Source organism: Xenopus laevis, chromosome 1L (genome assembly GCF_017654675.1).
Source record: "Xenopus laevis strain J_2021 chromosome 1L, Xenopus_laevis_v10.1, whole genome shotgun sequence".
Classification (NCBI taxonomy): domain Eukaryota; kingdom Metazoa; phylum Chordata; class Amphibia; order Anura; family Pipidae; genus Xenopus; species Xenopus laevis.
In genome coordinates this window covers 58,092,569-58,112,162 of record NC_054371.1, presented here as the reverse complement: position 1 = coordinate 58,112,162, position 19,594 = coordinate 58,092,569, and the positions used below count along the sequence as shown (strand labels likewise).

At 35.7% G+C, this 19,594-nt stretch overlaps 1 protein-coding gene across 1 annotated transcript in view; it reads right to left on the bottom strand.

Annotated features, from left to right (window-relative positions):
* Positions 1 to 19,594, bottom strand: part of dchs2.L (dachsous cadherin-related 2 L homeolog) — a 172,107-nt gene that overhangs the window by 7,113 nt on the left and 145,400 nt on the right. Inside the window, exons 14-19 of the mRNA XM_041589424.1 lie at positions 18,564 to 18,677; positions 17,319 to 17,530; positions 16,644 to 16,795; positions 10,540 to 10,670; positions 8,519 to 8,805; positions 3,048 to 3,186 (exon numbers count right to left, since the gene is read on the bottom strand). Coding sequence (XP_041445358.1) covers positions 3,048 to 3,186; positions 8,519 to 8,805; positions 10,540 to 10,670; positions 16,644 to 16,795; positions 17,319 to 17,530; positions 18,564 to 18,677 — 1,035 coding nt within the window. The remainder of the gene's footprint in view (positions 1 to 3,047; positions 3,187 to 8,518; positions 8,806 to 10,539; positions 10,671 to 16,643; positions 16,796 to 17,318; positions 17,531 to 18,563; positions 18,678 to 19,594) is intronic.

The window sequence follows — 19,594 nt, the reverse complement described above, 5'->3', positions numbered from 1 at the left end:
CAGTTGCCTGCAGTAAAATAAGACTAACAATACAAACAGGCATTCTGACTGCAATTGTATTAGAAACAGTAGTCTGGATGAGTTCTAATATATCTTGATTTCTATAACTCGTTAATTTTAGGACAAAGTCAATAAATATGTTCGTGTAATTAGGCTTTCGTGCACACAAAAACAGTAGTGCTAGTTTTCAGAAAAAGTTCTCTTAGTACAAAATGAAATTACATGCACATTTTTGTCTAAAAATACCAAATGTTCAATATGATAGCCCATTTTTCCAGGGAACAATATGTATTGAAGGCAATGTTCTGTTACATGGGGAACAACTCAGTGTCTCTCTGAAACTGGGATTGACAAGGTTGGCCATGTCTAAAAGCCAGTAATTGTCCCAATTTCCAAGCCATGTGTCTACTATTATTTTACCATTATTCTTAGACAAAACAATGTACAACTCGTTATATTATAATACAATTATATACTGTATTATAATAAATATATTGCTAATTTAAATTAGAGATATTTAATTTAGAATACTGGGTTGCGTACTTTTTTTTTTACATTTTTTACATTTTATATCCGTTATCTGGAAACTTGTTATCCAGAAAGCTCCAAATTACGTGAAGGCCATCTCTCATGGACTCCATTTTAATCAAATAATTTTTTTTTTTAAAATAACTTCCTTTGTCCCTGTAATAAGAAGAATATACCTTGTACTTGATCTCAACTAAGATGAGGTATAAATAAGGTATGGAGATTCAAATTACGGAAAGACCCAGGTCCTGAGCATTCTCGGCCCCAAGCATTCTGGATAACAGGTCACATACCTGTATATATATATATGTATATAATGCACAAGAGCCATGAATATCCTGTAAATTATATGCTTATAAACAGTGACTTCTCATGTCATTTCTGTCACATGACTCACTGAAACTTGTGTATTATAATAAATAAAGTTCCCCCAGTTGCAAAATATGAGAATATTAGAATTTACCTCGGAGTTCCATGACCTGTATAAAAACACTCGGCCTTCGGCCTCGTGTTTTTATATGGTCATGAAACTCCTCGATAACTTATAATATCCTTATAATTTATATAATGTTATAGAGGGGGTACTTTATTCACTATATATATATATATATATATATATATATATATATATATATATATATATATATATATATATATATATATATATATATAATGATGGCACTCACAGGATTTAAACAACAGACAAAAAATGTCAAAAAAGAAAAAAAGGTTTATTAGTCTGACGCTTAGGTCCTAATAAACCTTTTTTTCTTTTTTGACATTTTTTGTCTGTTGTTTAAATCCTGTGAGTGCCATCATTCTACATATTGTATCCACTATTTGCATGAGCACCCTTTTTAGGGTGTGTGGCTCACACACGCTGCCTTCTAAAAAAAGGTCCCAGAGAGGACCGAAACGTTGGAAATTAACTTGTGAATAAAGCACTTTTATTGCACTAATATGAACGAGTGCGGGTCCATTTACTGGATTATATATATATATATATATATATATATATATATATATATATATATATATATATATATATATATATATATATATCCACGAAATTCAGAACCGGCACACCCATAAAAATCTTCACCTGTTTATTTCAACACATCATATTAGAGTCCAACCTTTTGGTCCTCATAAGGACCTTTTTCAAGGATAATGAGGACTGAAACAGTGGACTATAATATGATGTGTTGAAATAAACAGGTGAAGATTTTTATGGGTGTGCCGGTTCTGAATTTCGTGGATATGTATCAAGCATGTAACTGTGCACCCCAATTATTAAGCTCTTCAGAGCTCTTCAGAGCTTAGAGGTATGAAACCTGCGGGAGGAATACAATAGCCATGATTCCTAAATAGTTCTCTGTCACTTGGTCGTTAGGCCTGGAATTATAGCTATACTGGAAAGGGCATAGAGAGGGGGAATAACAAAAATAGGTTCTTATACTCGAATGTTTGTGACGTTTGTCTACTAGTACCACAGTAAAAAAAACCTACAAAACCAGAAATACAAAACTTAGCCTGGTGAACGTTGTGTAAACGAGGTCCTATAGAAGTCAATGGGCGCTGCACTGATCCAACTGGATTATCTTAAATCAATTTAGACTTTTTGAAGTTTTCAGATTTCTATTATGCTAGGAACTGTCTGAAAAACTTGAATTTTTAGAGGTTTTCAATGTATTCATATTTTTTAGTGCATCATTCAGCGTAATGCATACATGTAATAAAATGAGTTTAGTCGTGATTTACAAAATCTCTACAACCACAGAAGTCTGACCATTGATAAATAGGCCTCCACGTGTCCTGGGTGAGAGGAGGTTATTTCTGTGTTTGGATTCATTACCGCATTAAAATCTCTTGTGATGTAAACTGTTAAAAGTAGCAGTGAAACTTGCACTCAACCCATTATCAATATATTTAAGACAGAGACATTTTGTGCATACTGCTACTAAAAAATGCCTTACCCTTTAAACAAAACAGGGATTGTTTGTCCATATATTGCAATATATTTAAGCTGGCCAACTACGTCAAAGTCATCCCATATCTGGCCAGTCCTACGCTTAATTTTCATCTGATTCATTAAGAATTCTATTGCTTCATTATACATTTTACAAAGGGACTAAGTTTTACCTGCAACTTACTAGCTGCTTTCAAAGTAAAACTCCCAAACTTGGCTGCCCTTTTATTAGTCACCAGTGGGATCACCTGACTATAGCTGGGAAGGGTGGGAGCTACAACATGGAGCTGGTCACTGCTCCTGTATAAACTATAACAAACAAGGGAATATATATATGATAATTTGTGGCCTCGAAGATCCATCACAATTGACAAAACCAAAAAATAACACTTTAACATATAAACATATAAATATGAACCATTCATAATACACATAATTTGGTGTGAGTATCCAAACCTGCATATGGTTCTCTGACTTATACCTCTCCTTTATGTTTGGGTTGAACATTACCCAAACAATCAGTACGTTGTAATGACAATAACTAACTTACCGCTTGTTGTGTTGATAGCAAACCCTTTTAAGGGTGAAATGATCTTGTAAGTGATAGGGCCGTGGGTCTCAGAGTCCTTGTCTGTAGCTGATACAGTTGTAATAAATGTGTTTGACTCAGTTAATTCTGGCAATGTGACCTTCAAGCAAAGACAAGGAGCATCATGAAAAATATGCTTGTATACTACATTTAAACGTATATAACAAAAACATTTTTTTTTCTGTTTATCAATAGCTGGAGAAACAAATTAAGTAGTATTTAGTTACTGCTTGAGATATAGTAAAAATGCACTCTTTTGCAAGGATTTAAACTGTGCACATGAATATAAAATTGGCATATTTCTTGCTCTTACTAATGTAACTCAGCATGGACTTTAAAGAATCACGAAGACGCAAGCACTCCAAGAGAACACCATAGAAGAAGATAAAAGGACCTTTATTTCACATCATTAAAATAAAATAAGCCTGATTCATTTCGTTTCGTATCATATGATACGTAGCCTATGAACACATAACATACGATATGAAACATGTCAGGCTGTTTTTGTTTTAATGATGTGAAATAAAGGTCCTTTTATATTGTTCTACGGTGTTCCGTCGGAGTGCTTGCTTCTTTGTGATTCTTTAAGGTCTTCTCCCACCTCAAGCTACGAGTCTGGGGCAATGCACCTATGGTACCAATTGTCAGCGGTGAATGACCCTTTTTCAGTGGTTGGATTACTATGGAACTGAATTACTATGTAATTTACTAATTTACTGTTGATATGACTTGGGGCGATACCCCAGGGCTCACCATTTTTTAGGGTCAGTAACATTATTAGGCTGAGTGGAAGATCTTTTGATGTAACTCAGCATTGATAGCAACAGTAGAGAAGGTAAATCATTTTACCTTCATAATGGGATATTAAATATATGTAGTGATGTAGCCTCACTTCTTTAAGTACAGTGCCCACTTGGCTTATAGACTAGCTTCTAGTTTAGTCACTGGGTGTAGAGAGAGAAAGTGCCAAAAGTCACAAGGAATTGACATAGAAAGCAAATCAGGATTAAATATATATATATATTTGTATGGGCTCAACATGATTCCCTTCTCAATTAGTAACTGGCAGGGTAACATGTTGATTTGTCCAGGTGGAAAAATTACATTGGCCAAGGATTGAATCTTGTTGTGAGTGAGGTCCTTGCCTAATGAATCTGCATCCATGCATGAAATGATCATTAGGTCATGGTACAAATAAGAATTTAGTTCACCAGGTGGGTGTCCAAATTATGCAAAGATCCGTCAGTTTGGTGAGGTCTTTGGACTCGGCTTTAACCAGCAATCTGTATAAATGTTTGACCCTTTTCCATATACATTTCAGTATATATAATATATATTCAGCAGGATATGTCTGAATCCAGTGGCGTAACAATAAAGGATTCAGACCCCCAGTCGCAGGGGGGCCTGACTGTGGGGTCATTGCTTCCTCTATAGCTAATAAAAAAACCCTCCTCCCCAGCCATTTTCTTACCTGCGGCTAGGGTTGCCATATGGCTGGTAATTTACCGGCCTGGCCGGTAAAAATGATGGTTGATCCCAATGTTATTAATAGGGAAAAAAAGATAAATATATAGGAAGGCCGGTATTTTTTTCCAGAAAAGGTGGCAACCCTACCTGCAGCGAGGAAGGGGGACGCAAGTCAGGCTGGAGCAGGCAGCGTCGGGGAGGGGAGTCGGAGGAGGTGGGATGTGGGTGGGGCATAGGCAGAACAGGAAGTGGGCGGGAGGATAGGAGTGCGCAGGGCCCCCCTGAAGAATTTTTTGCAGTGGGGCGTGGCACACTCTAGTTACGCCACTGTCTGAATCTCACTCATAGTCAAAGCTTTACATGCTTGTCCACATCTTTAAGGCTCCATTAGCAAGTTGCAAATACTACACTGTACAGCAGCTCCTGTTTCAAAGAGGACAAAGGGTGATGTGCCTAATATTAATGAGACATGGCAGGTTAAAATGAATAGGCTGTTTGAAAGGATTATTGCAAGTTTGCCCATTTGTGAGAGGTACAGTGTTAAACTAGTATAGTGTTTCATACATTACACTGTAATTAAGACTGGGACAACATTACAGATACATTAAACTGCTCTCTAGCATCTTGCTGTTCAAGGAAATGTCCCAGTGGCAAACTTTTTAAGCAAGCCAAGAGAAATATCAATTAAGATTTCATTTAGAATGCTTTGCTATTATTTTACAGCTTCGGAATTCGGTTGAAAAATAAATGGACCATTTGAAAAGTCCATTATTTTATTTGCGTAGGACAAAAATTATGGTTCATTAAAATATGTTGCTGCACAAGGGGAATTCTGGGTCCAATTAAAGAAGAATCAGATGAATATTTAAATCCATGTGTAGAATTGCTTTTGCATAAACCATTCGTCAAACTCTGTGGTTCCTATGAGTCAGCACATTTTGATCTGCAGCCCAATTATGACACAGTTAGTCAAAGTCTGAAATGACATACATTTTAACAAAAAGTATTGATGTCTGTTAGACTCAAATTGGTCTCTAGTGTAAAATTAAAAAGACACCACTGCAATGCATTTTAAATGGTAAGCAGACATGCTACAATATCATGAGCCAAAATTGTTATTTTTTTGTCCTCAGATCAAAATACTTCCGTCCTCTTCCAGGAATGATCCCAGTGGGGCTCATTATAAGCTAAACAAAGGCCTCGGAGGTGATGTGAAACAGGTCAACAACTAGCAGGCAACAAAATCTTAAACCAATGAAATGACTTTTGACTATTAATTATATCAAAGATTTCAATGCCCTAAAATCACACAAGATTCACCCTCACTCTAAAGTGTCCTGTAAGTTGGCAGATCTGGCAAAATATGAATTCATTTAGTTAAATCTGCACCTTCCATAGATGCCACATGAGAGGTAGTCAGTTTTATTTTACCTTGTGTTAGATAGTCAGCAAATCTAAAAAGAAGGCAGTATTCCATTAAATTTAGCCTTATAAAACCAGTGTCGAACTGGGCCCCGGCCCTCACGGGCCCCCACCGGCCCAGACCTGCTCCCCCGACTGCCTCACACAGTAATGAAGTGTGTTAGTACCGTGCTGCATCGTGTTCGTGCATGCGCACAGCACGACTATTCGGCCAGCGGACCAGGGAATTGGAGGTCAGAAGGGGCCCCCCGGGGACTGCCAGGAGAGCCCTCCATTTGCAGCCCCAGTGAGCCCCCAAGCCTCCAGTCCGACCCTGTATAAACCCAAGTGAATCAGGTAATAAGTTATCATCACAGTGGGGGAGGAGAAATCTACAGTGTATCTGCATGTCATGGTCAAGAAGTTTCTTGTATTCAAACAGAAGCAACACCTGTAAAGTTGATACCCATGACTGGTATGCTAGTATGGGCACCATGCAGGCCTTTGTTGTAGGAAAATGCATGACACTTGATGCAATAAACCAAGTCAATCTTTTATTGAACAACCTATACTGGGCTCACAGGGGCAGAACAGAGCCAATTAACCAGGAACTTGCAGTTAGACAAGTTTCGCTTTACAGGACTCCTCTCCTGTCTTACACACAGCATGTGCTCCCTGAACTTCCAGGACACCTGTCAGATGGAGATGCACTGGCAGAGTGCTGTTAGCTGTTTGCGAGGCTCCTCTCCTTATAAACTGTCCCCCTGCATCTCTACGGTGTCCAACAAACCGTGGCCCAAGCTTCTCCAAAACTGTCTCACTACAGCTCCACTATGCTGCCACTAACCTAATCCTCTCAATCCCCAACTGGCACACAAGGGACTATACCCCAAATACTGACCTTGCTAGCTACCCTAACCTCTTTATCTAATCCTAGCAAGGAACAGGCACCCACCTGGTCTGACTCACCTGCTGTTGATGTTAGCCCTCAAAGGAGGTGCCCAGCTTGTGCACTTTATATACTATAGACTCCTGAAGGGGAACCCCCCATTCAGACCAACTGTACTGGCTGATGCCCCTTGGTGGCTGAACTAAATATTGTCTGAACTATCTACACTTTTTTATTTTTCACCTCCTTACAAGCGGATCACTATAGGACGAACCATAATGACAGAAAACCATGCTAGTACCAGATGCAACTTCTGAACCCCACTCCTTTGCACTCTAGTTGCCTATACCTACATTGTCAGGAGTTCCCTTACACTGGTCAGCTAATCTATCCAGTCTCTACATGTAACCACTAGCCCTACATCATCCCAAGACTTATTTCTATCTACCATATTCTGTATAAAACAGGAGCTCTGGATAGTAGATACACCTACATCTTACTAAAATTTTACTATAGCTTCTGAAAATTGAAGACTTGACAGTGGAATCTCATTGACTCTGCACAGTAAAAAGAGTTTATTTGAAATTCATGGGGAAGACCTGTCTCAATGCAATTAGCTGCTGATGCCAATCCTGATCTAGAGACATCACTGACATTCTAAGGGGGTTATTTACTAAACTCCGAATACAAAAATCATGAAAAATTCGTGATTTTTTTTTATAAAATCAGACTTTTAAAAAAATCACAAATTTTTCGGAATTTATTAAACGCAGAGAATGGAAAAGTCCGAATCTGAAAATCAGACATCTCAGACCTGTCGAAGTTGCCTATTAGTCAATGGGAGAAGTCCCAATGATGTTTTGATGTGCGCTGGGTTTTTGGCAATACAGATGAAGCCACTTAGATTTGTGAGTTAAATGCGTCATGACTCAGAGTTAATTGAAGAAACTGTGTTATCTAAAGTTATCTTAACTCATTTAATGCATTTAACCTTTTCATTAGCATACCAAAGCACCATTGTTCACAATGGTGAATGCTTTAATTAGATGGGATGTTGTGACACAGTTTTCTGTGTTAAATGAGATAAATGGGATATCTGTGTTTAGTTATTCTGTGTCAAACAGACAAACCAAAGTGGCTGCATCTGTACCCCGAAGTTTTCGGGCAAAATTCTGAGTTTTCGGGTGAAAAGAATTCGGAAAAAATTGTGAAAATCGGATGAAATATCTGCAAAAATCGTAAAAATCGGATTTTTTCCTGCAAACAAAATTTTTGGGAAAGTGTATTAATAAATAAGCCCAAAAAACCCGAGCAGATTTGGTTGGAGTTTTTTTCAGAAAATATTGAGATAAATAACCCCCTTAGTGATTTCAGTATTCTATCCTTGAGAGCAGATTGACCTACTGATTTATACCATCAGTAGTGAAAACAAAAATCACTGATACTGTGGACATATTATATCTCTGTTGAACTTGCACCCATGGAGAATGGAACCACTTGTTGAGCTTTTTCATAAATCACTTGTTGTCTCTTATTGTTTGAATTCAGAAAGAGATACATAAATAGAACATGGAACACGTAAATACATTTCTAACATTTGTTCTTGCCACAAGAATTGACCTTACATATTTGAAATATATATTTATTCTCTTTTTCTCATGCATTTCACACTTACCTTATATATATTCTGAGTAAAGACGGGTGGATTGTCATTCACATCCAGAACCTCAATCATAAGTTCTGCCTCTGTATAATATACTGAATCAGAGGCTTGAATCCTTAGACAGTGCTGAGTTGATTTTTCATAATCTAATGACTCTATTAGTGTTATAGTTCCAGAAAATCTATCAATGGCAAATTTTAAACCTGGATTTCCATTCTCTGTAAAAATATATGACACGTCTGGCCTCAAGTCCACATCATTTGCAGAAATATTTCCAATGTTGTATCCAGGAGCAGCATCTGAAAAGTAATATAAATCCAAATTATTTGGAGAAAAGCAGCAGATTCAAGATTTGCTGTTTGTGAGGGCCATCTAATTCTTCTTTATTTTATACTGTCCAGTTCTGTGTCCTCCATGTGGTATGTCTGTCTCTCCAACAGTAGGTCTCTCCTTGCATTTGTCCCCTGCCAAATTTAACAGTACACATTTTTTTGCCTCTGAAGTATGACTCTAAGAGGCTGATTTACTAACAATCGAATTTAGATTTTTTTCCACGAATCTCAAAAAATGTGTGGTTTTCCTATATTTTTTTTAATGTTTTAAAATTTGAGATTTATTAAGTTTAAAAACCATAAAAACCACTTATGCAAAAGTTGTTAAAGTGCTATGGAAGTTAGTGGGAGCTGTGCTAATACTACTTTTTTGTGGTGTGGTTTTCTGATTATTTTCACAAGTTTGTATTTTTTTTCAGATTGTTCAGCATTATTTATGTTTTTTGAGAAAGCGAGTTTAGTAGTGGTTTCAAATACCTCTGAAACCACTCAAATTTTACCTTTAATAAATAGGCCTCCATGCCATTTATGCTAAACATAAACCCATCATGTAATGAAAGGCAAGTTAAAGGACAAGATAGAATAAGGTTAGAAATGCTGTATTTTGTATACTGAACATAAACATGAACTTACTGCACAGCAAAGCATAATTAAACAAATTATTTATGCTTTCAAAGTTGGCCACAGGGGGTCACCATCTTGTAACTTTGTTAAACATTGTTGCAAGACAAACACTGCGCACATGCTCAGTGTGGTCTGGGCTGCTTAGGGATCGTCATAAATTATCATAACAGCACAAGTCAAATAATATCTGCCAGAAGCCGATACAGCAAGACTGATTAATAATCAGAATATACAGATTGCACTGGGTCCTGTGTTGTCATGTAATCTAATGTGGATTTTAGTTTTTGTATTGCTTAATACAAACTTTCCCCAACTCTGCAGAACCAGTGGCTGCAGCAAAATAATCCTCCTAATAGAATCCCAGTTTATCTGTTTAAATCTGGCTCCATTATCTTTGTCCCTGCAGCTGAAGTTCGAAACAGTAAAGGTGATGTAAATGAAAAATAAAATCCAATACAAATCTCTACACAGTCGCCGACTGCTCTACAGGGAAACAAAGCTTCTGGAGTTCTGAAAGGTTGAGAAGTAAGCGGGGGCTCCCCCTGCTGCTCAGAAGTATGATTGTTTCCCTGCCCAGCAGTTAGGGACCGTCTGATAATTCCTATCCACAGCAGTAAATGAATGGAGAATTTCACTGCATACAGTCAGGTTTCTTATAAAAACTGTACACATTTTTTAATTAAAGTATATTGGAGATAGGTTTCTTTTTCATTAAAGAAAGTACAAATGGGATTGTATTGTTTGCCTTTACATGCCCTTTAATACCATAAATCATTACACAGTACTTAATTCAATATAATACACAGTATGATAATTAATTATAAGTATAATTATAAGTATAATGCAATGTGAATTAGATGAAAGCTAAGCTGTATTGTCGAAATTAGAGACGGGGCAAGATATACCATTAAATAATTTCGGTTATTTTGACCCATCCAAATTCAACACCTTGAAAGAGCTAATCAAATATCTATAATGAAAAATATCTAGAATAGCTAGACTTCTGGTGCAGTACATTGTTATTATGTTCATAGTACATGTAAATTAAACTTACATTAAATATCTATGAAATATTACCTTCTGGAATGAACACAGCATTCATAGGGGGAATTGTGGGTGCATTGTCATTGATATCCAGAATCAATACTGTGACTACACTTGTTGAAGAGCAACTGGGAGAACCTCGATCAGATGCCTGAATAGTCAATCTGCAATGAACACATTGTGATTACAAACACACAGTAAAAATATAGCTCCCCTTTAAATGTACTGGTCTGCAACGCTAAGAAGGATTTTGACCCACCCACAACCACCTAAAAAGTATTAATTATTGATATTCAGAAAGTCTTGCGCTTAAATTCTGCCTATTTCAACTCAATAAACATCTTGTAAAATCTTATGCTGGACCAATGAAGGGGCAGCCACATACAGTTGTATAATGTCCAGTTGACTCAAGCGGCTAAAATGTAAATACTCACATGCTGTAGCTTGTAGTGTATTTATTTAGATGACAAGACTCCAATATTACAAAAATGCCTTTATTGCAGTATTTGGGCACAGAGAAGCAATGTTTCAAGCCAACAAGGCTCATTATTAAACTTGATGAAGAGCCTTGTTGGCTCAAAATGTTTCTTCTCTGTGCACAAATAATGCAATAATGGAGATGTGCACCAGGAGATTCGCTGGTTTAAGATGAGTGGTGCAGCTCTAACAAGCTCTTAGTGGATTAGACAAAAGGATTTACAGTTTAGCACTCTGCAAGATCTTAATTTTCACAGGTATATATAACACAACCCTGACACTTGAAATAAGTATGCACCATTTAAAAGTACTCAAAAACTGTATATATGTTACGTTAATTATTTCCCTGGTAATTACGTCTAAGCCCAGTTTTCGGAAAAACAAAAAATAAACAAAGACAGCACAGAAGCAGCTGGACGAGACAGTAGCTGGAGCCGACCACAGCTTCAGGGGTGGTCTGAAATTTCACTGCTATAAAAAAATAATTTTTGTAGTTAAGAGCAAGTTATGTCACCTCACAAAGTAGGGATGAGTGAAAGCGGCCTCAGCACTCCTCTCAGAGAAGCCAACCTGCACATACTATAACAGCTAGGACACTTTTAAATGCTTTATTAGTACATTGGCAAAAAGGTCCAGTGCTTGGGGAGAGCTACCCTTCAATCATGTCCTTAGTGGGTGCACCTTCTAATTTAAATTGTTTATCAATGACTTTGGTAATTCATATTCATTCATATTGCTTTCAGTGCTTGTCTCAATAAATGAACCCATGTAGGATTTATAATAAATAATCATTGCAATGGGATCTAAAAAAAAGGTGATCTTGGCTTCTAAGGGGCATATGAGATTGAGTGTAAATAAAAGAGAGGAGATTTTGCCTTTGGGTTTAAAAATGTGCAGTATAATTGTACAGGTATGGAATCCTTTATCCGGAAAGCTCCATTTTCTACAACAAAACACTTTTCTTGGTTTTGGTGATTGTTGCTTCTTTCTTTATTCTGAAGAACTTCGACTTCAACCCCCCCATAAACTACATTTTATCTGTAAATGCTTCCTCTGGACTCATCGCTCTGCTTTCTACAGGATCAAAGTAAATGGACACAGTGATTTCATAACACATGCATAAAAAGAGTCGTATTTATCCAAAGGAAGGTCATCTCCCTTAGACTCTAAAATAATAAAAAAATAATTACATTTTTAAAGATGTAATAATAAAACAGTACACACAGTGCACTTAATACCAACCAAAACACCATTAATCATTACTGGGTACAAAACAATCCAATTAAATGATTCCTAAGTAGTAGTGATGGGCGAATTTGGGGCATTTCGTGAATTTAACGCAAAATTGGCGAAACAGCGAAAAATTTGCGTTGGTTTTTTTCACTGGCAAAAATGTGCCGGCGTCCAAAAAAACCTGACGCCGGCATCCATTTGTTTTGACGCTGGCAAATTTTTGCAGCGGGTTCGATAATTTATTCGCCGGCGGTGAAAAAATTCGCCCATCACTACTTAGTAGAGTTAAAAAATGGTGATCCTAATTATGGAAAGATCTACAAACTACAGCCATGGGGTGGGAGGGGGATATCTGAATGAACCTGGAAAAGGTACAGATTCCACATATAAGAGAAGATAGGCTTCAATGTCTGAAATGCAAGGAGGTCTAATGGATATATAGATTAAAAACTTTACAACCGACTGGGTTAAATAGGGACTATGAACTACTCGTGTTTCTTTAAAGGGGTTGTTAACTTTTTAGTATGCTGTAGAGAGTGATATTCTGAGACAATTTACACTTGGCTTTCATTCATTATTTTTTGTAGTTTCAGCTTTTTATTCAGCAACTCTTCCGTTTGAAATTTCAGCAATATGGTTGCTAGGATCCAAATTACCCTAGCAACCATGCATTGCTCTGAATAAGATGCTGGGATATCAATACAAGATGCCTACATGGAAAGATGAGTAATAAAAAGTAGCAATAACAATGCATTTGTAGCTTTACAGAGCATTTGTGGGGTCATTTGAAAGCCGGAAAGAGTCAGAAGAAAAAGACAAATAATTAAAAAAACTACTACAAAATAAATAATGAAGGACAATTGAAAAGTTGCTTAGAATTAGTCATTCTATAATGTACTAAAAGTTAACTTTAAAGTTGACCCACCCCTTTAAGTATAATTATTTTTTGATGGTTATCAATTTCTGTTTGGGTTGATGTGCCCCAGTGGTAAGACAACAAATTATGTATGTGTGACTTGGTCCATAGGATGTAATGGTAAAGAATTTAAAATGATGGTTTGCCTTTATTTAGCGGGGTTTGTGATTAACAATTGGTTATGTCATGTGATTATGTCATGTGATTTATTTGGTGTTTAAATGTTGTAAGCCAGTATGGCTTGAAGAAGGGTGTGTATACCTCCAAAACAATAATGTGAATGACTTAATTTTTCGCAATATTTTTCCTCACAGGGACGTTGATATAATAAAATACGTTTTATCTTGACAATTCAGTGTGCTTCAGCTTTCTACATGGATATATAACTTTTTCTGAATAGCACTCCAATGTTAATGAGATTTTTTATTAATCATTCTTGTGTATGTGTGTGTATATATATATATATATATATATATATATATATATACACACATACACAAGAATGATTAATAAAAAATCTCATTAATATTGGAGTGCGGGTACATTTGAATTGAATTATATAAATATATATATATATACTATATAATTTAATCAGAGAAATGTGTGTGTGTGCGTGTGTGTGTGTGTATATATATATATACACATTTCTCTGATTAAATAATTTAGTTAGTGAATATAGAGTGTATGTGAATATAGAGTGTATGTAATGTACATGAAACTGCTTCTTCCAAAACTGGGAAAACATGCTGAATACATTTAATTGATACTTTGTGCAACAACATAAAATATGTGTAAATCACCAAGTACCATATAATATCCCAAGGCAAGGAGTTAACAGTTGGCTTAGTTCTAACATCACACTCCATTGGATGGCACAATATTGCAGTCTGACACACCTTTCTTATCCCTGTCATAAACTTTAAACTATGCATCTAACTTCACAAAGAGAGAGTAAAAAAAATCAGCATTCAGAAAAACACAAGAACATTTCTGTATTCTTCTTCCAAAAACAGATCTTTCTTATGACTGATGGACTGTTGACACTAATGGTGCAAAATGATGGTACTTAAACCTCAGCAGGGAAAAACAGATCATTCATGGATCCCAATAAACAAAAACTTGGAATAATATAGCACATAGGTTAGTAGTTTTAGCTCATTTTTTAAGTCTACAACATCATGTGTGCAACAATTTTAGTTGGGATTTATTGGTTTAATGCTGTATGAACATGGATAGAAGCCAGAAGGAAAAATGAAAACCTCCTCCTGTCCATGAGCACCATAATTAATGACTTGTTATTTCTAAGATAGCACTTCAGGATTTTAAACAGAGTTAGAAAAATAACAAATGTTAGAGAAATGCCTATAAAATGCTACTAATGGACTGCTGAACATCTTGAAATGTGTTTTGTTTCCTATGTAACTAATGTCTGCATTTCCCTTGCCATATTGCAATTATTATTCCATCATTTTTAAGCTTTCCTGTTGATTTTGCATAATTACCAAGGAATTCAGTTTTGTAATATTAGGCGGAATTAATATTAATTATTTTTTAAAAATCAGTAGTTCTTTCGAATCTCTGGAAAAGGCTTGCCCGCAATTGTCAGTAGTATAATGGAGTGGGCTGCAATACATTAATTGTGCAATTCATTGACCTGGACAATTACCTCTCCAGTCTTCCCTTTGACATCCAACAGCTGGGTGATGACAACAAATATCTATCGTGATCTCTGTGAGATCCCAGGAATGAGAACCTATTGAACCTATAAGAAGCTAATTTAGGATAGGATCCAAAGCCCATACAATGCAGAGGTCGACGCAAAAATGGAGGTTTTGTGTGCAAGTGCCCGTGACCATCAAGAATGATTACAGTTAACAAAATATCCAAACTTAGTAGGTGATAGATCAGGAAGCCAAAGCTAATCCTGGAAGTAGATGAGTTTCCAGTGAGAAGAGCTGAGTAATAGGTCTGCTTACAAAACATAGGAGTACGCTACAAGAATATGACCATCCAGGGAAAAGTTTGTAACTCAGGCTGCACCTAAAATATAGTGGAGTTTTGCCAATACATGTATGGAATCTGTAATCCGGTAACCCGTTATCCAGAAAGCTCGGAATTTTGGGAAGGCCATCTCCCATTGACTCCATTTTATCTAAATAATTAAAAAGGTAAAAAATAATTTAATTTTTCTCTGTAATAATTAAACAGTAGCTTGTAATTGATGCCAACTAAGATATAATGAATCCTTACTGGTGGCAAAACAAGCCTATTGGGTTTATTTTATGTTTCGATTATTTTTTGGCTAAATGTATGGATATCCAACATGCAGAAAGATTCATAAGCACAGTATGCTGATTGGAGCAACATTCCAGGGTATTTATCCCAGAAAGATCCTATTTACGAGTCATTCTGAATTGAGAAAGCCACTAGGATGACTGGTAAAACGTCTTCAAGAAAAAAACACAGCAAGTCCAGTTGATTTGACTTATTTCTCCTTAACAAGATCTGTAGGCAAAGCCTGGGAGGCCCATCCTATGGGGTAACATTATGCCCAGACCCCAGTACAATAAATGGGTAGCACAATACCAAGAGGTTTATAAATGCCCTTTCTTTTAGAGTACAGAAATAGCTGCATATTTCACTTGAAGGTTCCACTTTGAATAGAAGTTCTTTCCCAATAGAGGTTCTTTCCTTAGTATAACATTTATGCTCAACATATGATGAGACACATGAATCAAAGGTCGAATTTTAGAATTCATGTGAGTTTTTTTGAACTCCCTTAAATTTGAATATACTCGAAATTTGACTGGGGGGTTATTTAAAAAAAAAATTGAATATCTAAAACTCTGACAAATTTTACTGAGTATATATTCAATATATATATTCAAATTGACCAAACTGGATTCAAATTAATGTCAGGAAGACTACAAACAACTCCAAATTGGTCACTGGACCGCTCTCATCGACTTGTACATTAATTCGGCAGGTTTTTAGGTATAGGTTTTGAAAATGAAATTCAAATTTTTTTTAAAAATCGAATCGAGTTTGGATAATTCCCTAGTCGAATATGACAGTGTTGACCATTAAAAAAAATTAGAAAACTCGAATTCAAGACAGGGAAATAACAGAATAAAGTGCATTAATATATACCGTATATGCAAAAATTGGCTTCTTATCCTATAGGTCATTTATAAAAAAAAACTTCTGGATCAAAAGGGCCAAATGTTAGAGCATCTTGGAGTTGGAGTTTTTTTTTTTTTATGAATGTGGTTTATGAATGACCCATGGAATGCACAGCAATATCTACATAAATATATACAGTATATATATATATTCAATCTGTATCATGTATACACATTATACATGACAAAGGGACTAGTTCACAAATGTTTCAATGGATTTTACTACAGGGGCAGTTGATGAATTTTACTTTCACTTTTCTGTTTTAAGTAAGTTCTGTGCAAACTTATAAACTCTGCACAAGATATAACATATGAATTTTATAACAAACCTGTAGGAAGATTTTATTTCCCGATCAAGAATTACATTGGTTGAAAGAGTGCCATGCCTTGAATCAAGAACAAACGCATTGTTCTCATTACCACTAATTATTGAATAATCAATCTGCCCGTTTATTCCACTGTCTGCATCTGCAGCAAAAACCTAGGAAGAGAATATAGGAAACTGTTATTGGGAATCATTACTATCAAATTACATTTCAGGGGTTTAAAGCAACACTCTGGGCTTAAAATAAATAGGAATATGTCAACTGGTATTACAGAACTATAAAAATGGCAAGTTCCAGCATAGTAGGGTTAAAGAACTTGACTTTTTTTATTTCCTGTTGTTACTGAGATTCAATTCATGTTGTACTGCAATTTGAGAAAAAATGTGCACACTTACTCTACAATTTACCATAAATGAGTAACCCAGAATGGATATCTTTCTTTAAACTTAAATTACTACCCACAGAATGGAATACAAAAACAGAGTGGATAGTAAAGGCCAATACAGCATTCAATTTTTTTTTTTTTTTTATTGTATAAAAATTTTGCAATGACATACAAAAGTACCAACATGTATATGTTATCCATAGAAATATGTATACAGCTTGTCATTGTACATATCATTTAGCATTCAATAATTTTTAAAAATAATCATGAAAATAAAACTGAACAAGAATTACCTGGATTACAAACGTGTTGTAGGGTTGGCCTTCTAATACAAATGATATATAATTCAGTTGGTCAAACACAGGGACATTGTCATTGTCATCTTGGATGAAGACGGTTACTCTGCAGTATGTGACATACTGACTGCTTTCAGCTGAGATGATTAGATTGAATTTATTGACAGCTTCAAAATCAAGGAGCCTGGGTTCTTTTACTATAAGGTCTCCTAGTAAACATCAAGTGAAAAGACACTATTAAATAAGTTTCCAAAAAGTTGGTTACATGCTAATACAGTATATGTCTTTTGGCACTACACAATGACAAGTATAACTTGTTGGATATTATGTTATTATTTCCAAAGACAAGGTAGCATGAAGACATCCCCCAATGCATATTAGCTGTGCTGCTGCTTCTTGAGTGTGAAGAGGTTAGAGTTTGCACATAACAGGTTTCTCAAAAAAAACATCTTTACATGATATAGTGCATAAAGTATCCCCTATTGTAAAATATAAGGATATTATAAATCTCAGAGGAGTTCCATGGTCATATGACCGAAGGCCGAGTGTTTTTATACAGGTCATGGAACGCCGAGGTTACTTTTAATATCCTCATATTTTCCAACAAGGGGTCCTTTATTATAATACGCAAGTTTTAGTGAGTCATGTGACTAAAATGACATCGCTACTCATCGTTTATAATGGATGATATCACTAGTCACCATTTATAAGGATATCATTTACAGGATATTTATGGCTTTTGTGTTTTTGTAATATATACATATATATATATATATATATATATATATATATATATATATATATATATATTAACTGCTAAACCCTAACTTAAAACACCAGCAACATTACTAAATTTATGCATATACAATGTGTCCCCACTGCTATTGTCAACTTGCAGACTATTCATGATAAAATATGTTTTACACTGTACCCCTGGGCTTACTGTCAGTGATGAATATCATTAAAGACTCAAAAGCACAGCAAGGCAGTGGAGGAGAGAGCAGCATAAACTGCTATTATAATTCAGAGAGCCCAACCCTGGTTATCATTGAACTGATCTTTGCATTTCATTCAATCTCACCAATAAATGCACCTAAATGCATTGCAATAAACTCCTATTTTTTATAGTTTATAGTAATGATCATACAGTATATAGTTCTTGCATGCTATCTAAAACACATGTATACAAGTACTACATAACATAGTCAATATAAGAATATTAGACAATACTTGTTACTTTACCTGTTATAGGATTTAACTTAAAAGCCCCTTCTTTATCTCCACTGAAAACTGTGTAGTGTATTATTTCTCCATTTGGATTATGATGGAGGGCTTTTACAGTCACAACTGAAGTTCCTGTTGGAGAGGAAAAAAAAGATTATTACAGAGAAAAAGGCAATCATATTTTAAAATTTGGATTATTTGGATAAAATGGAGTCTATGGGAGATGGCCTTTACGTAATTCAGAGCTTTCTGGATTGTTTTGAAGGATTACTTATATCTTAGTTGGGATCAAGTACAAGGGTCAGTTTTATTAGAAAGAAAATATGTTTAAAAAATTGTAATTATTTTATTAAGATTTTTTCCCATAACTCGGAGCTTTCTGGATAAAAGGTCTCCGGATATAAAATGCCTCACCTGTATATATGGTTTAAATGATGTATCATCTAACACATTTTTACATCTCTGCTTATTAACTGTAGCACTACCATTGCATTGCTAGTAAGCAAAAGGATAGAAGGAAAAGCATTGGAGTAGTAGTGATGGGCAAATAAATTCGGCAGGCGTGAATTCGTGGCGAATTTCCGCATTTTGCCAGAAGTGAATAATTTCGCAAAACTGTAGCGAAAATTGGCTGGCGTCAAAAATTTTTGGAAGCGCATTGAAAAAGTCGCTTGTGTCAAAACCGCCACGCATTAACATTATTCAGACGCACATTGACTTTAACAATGGCGTCAAAATTCACGTTTCACAAAGTTTTCATTGTTTCTTGAATTTCGCAGGAAAGTGTTCGCAAATTGTTCGCGAAACTGGACAAATTCGCCCATCGCTATTGGAGAGGACAGAGAGAGTGAAACAGAAATTAACAGTGAAGTGAGGTGAAGCAAGAGAGACACAAGATATCATAGAGAAACTAAAGGAGAGTAAGGAGAGAAGAGCAAGGATAAAAAAACATCTACTTTAAGTCAAGAAAATAGGAACTAGGAACATCAAGAACATTTAGGAGTGTTTTTAATCTTGTCTGGAAATTCCAGCAAACACTGCATGTGTTA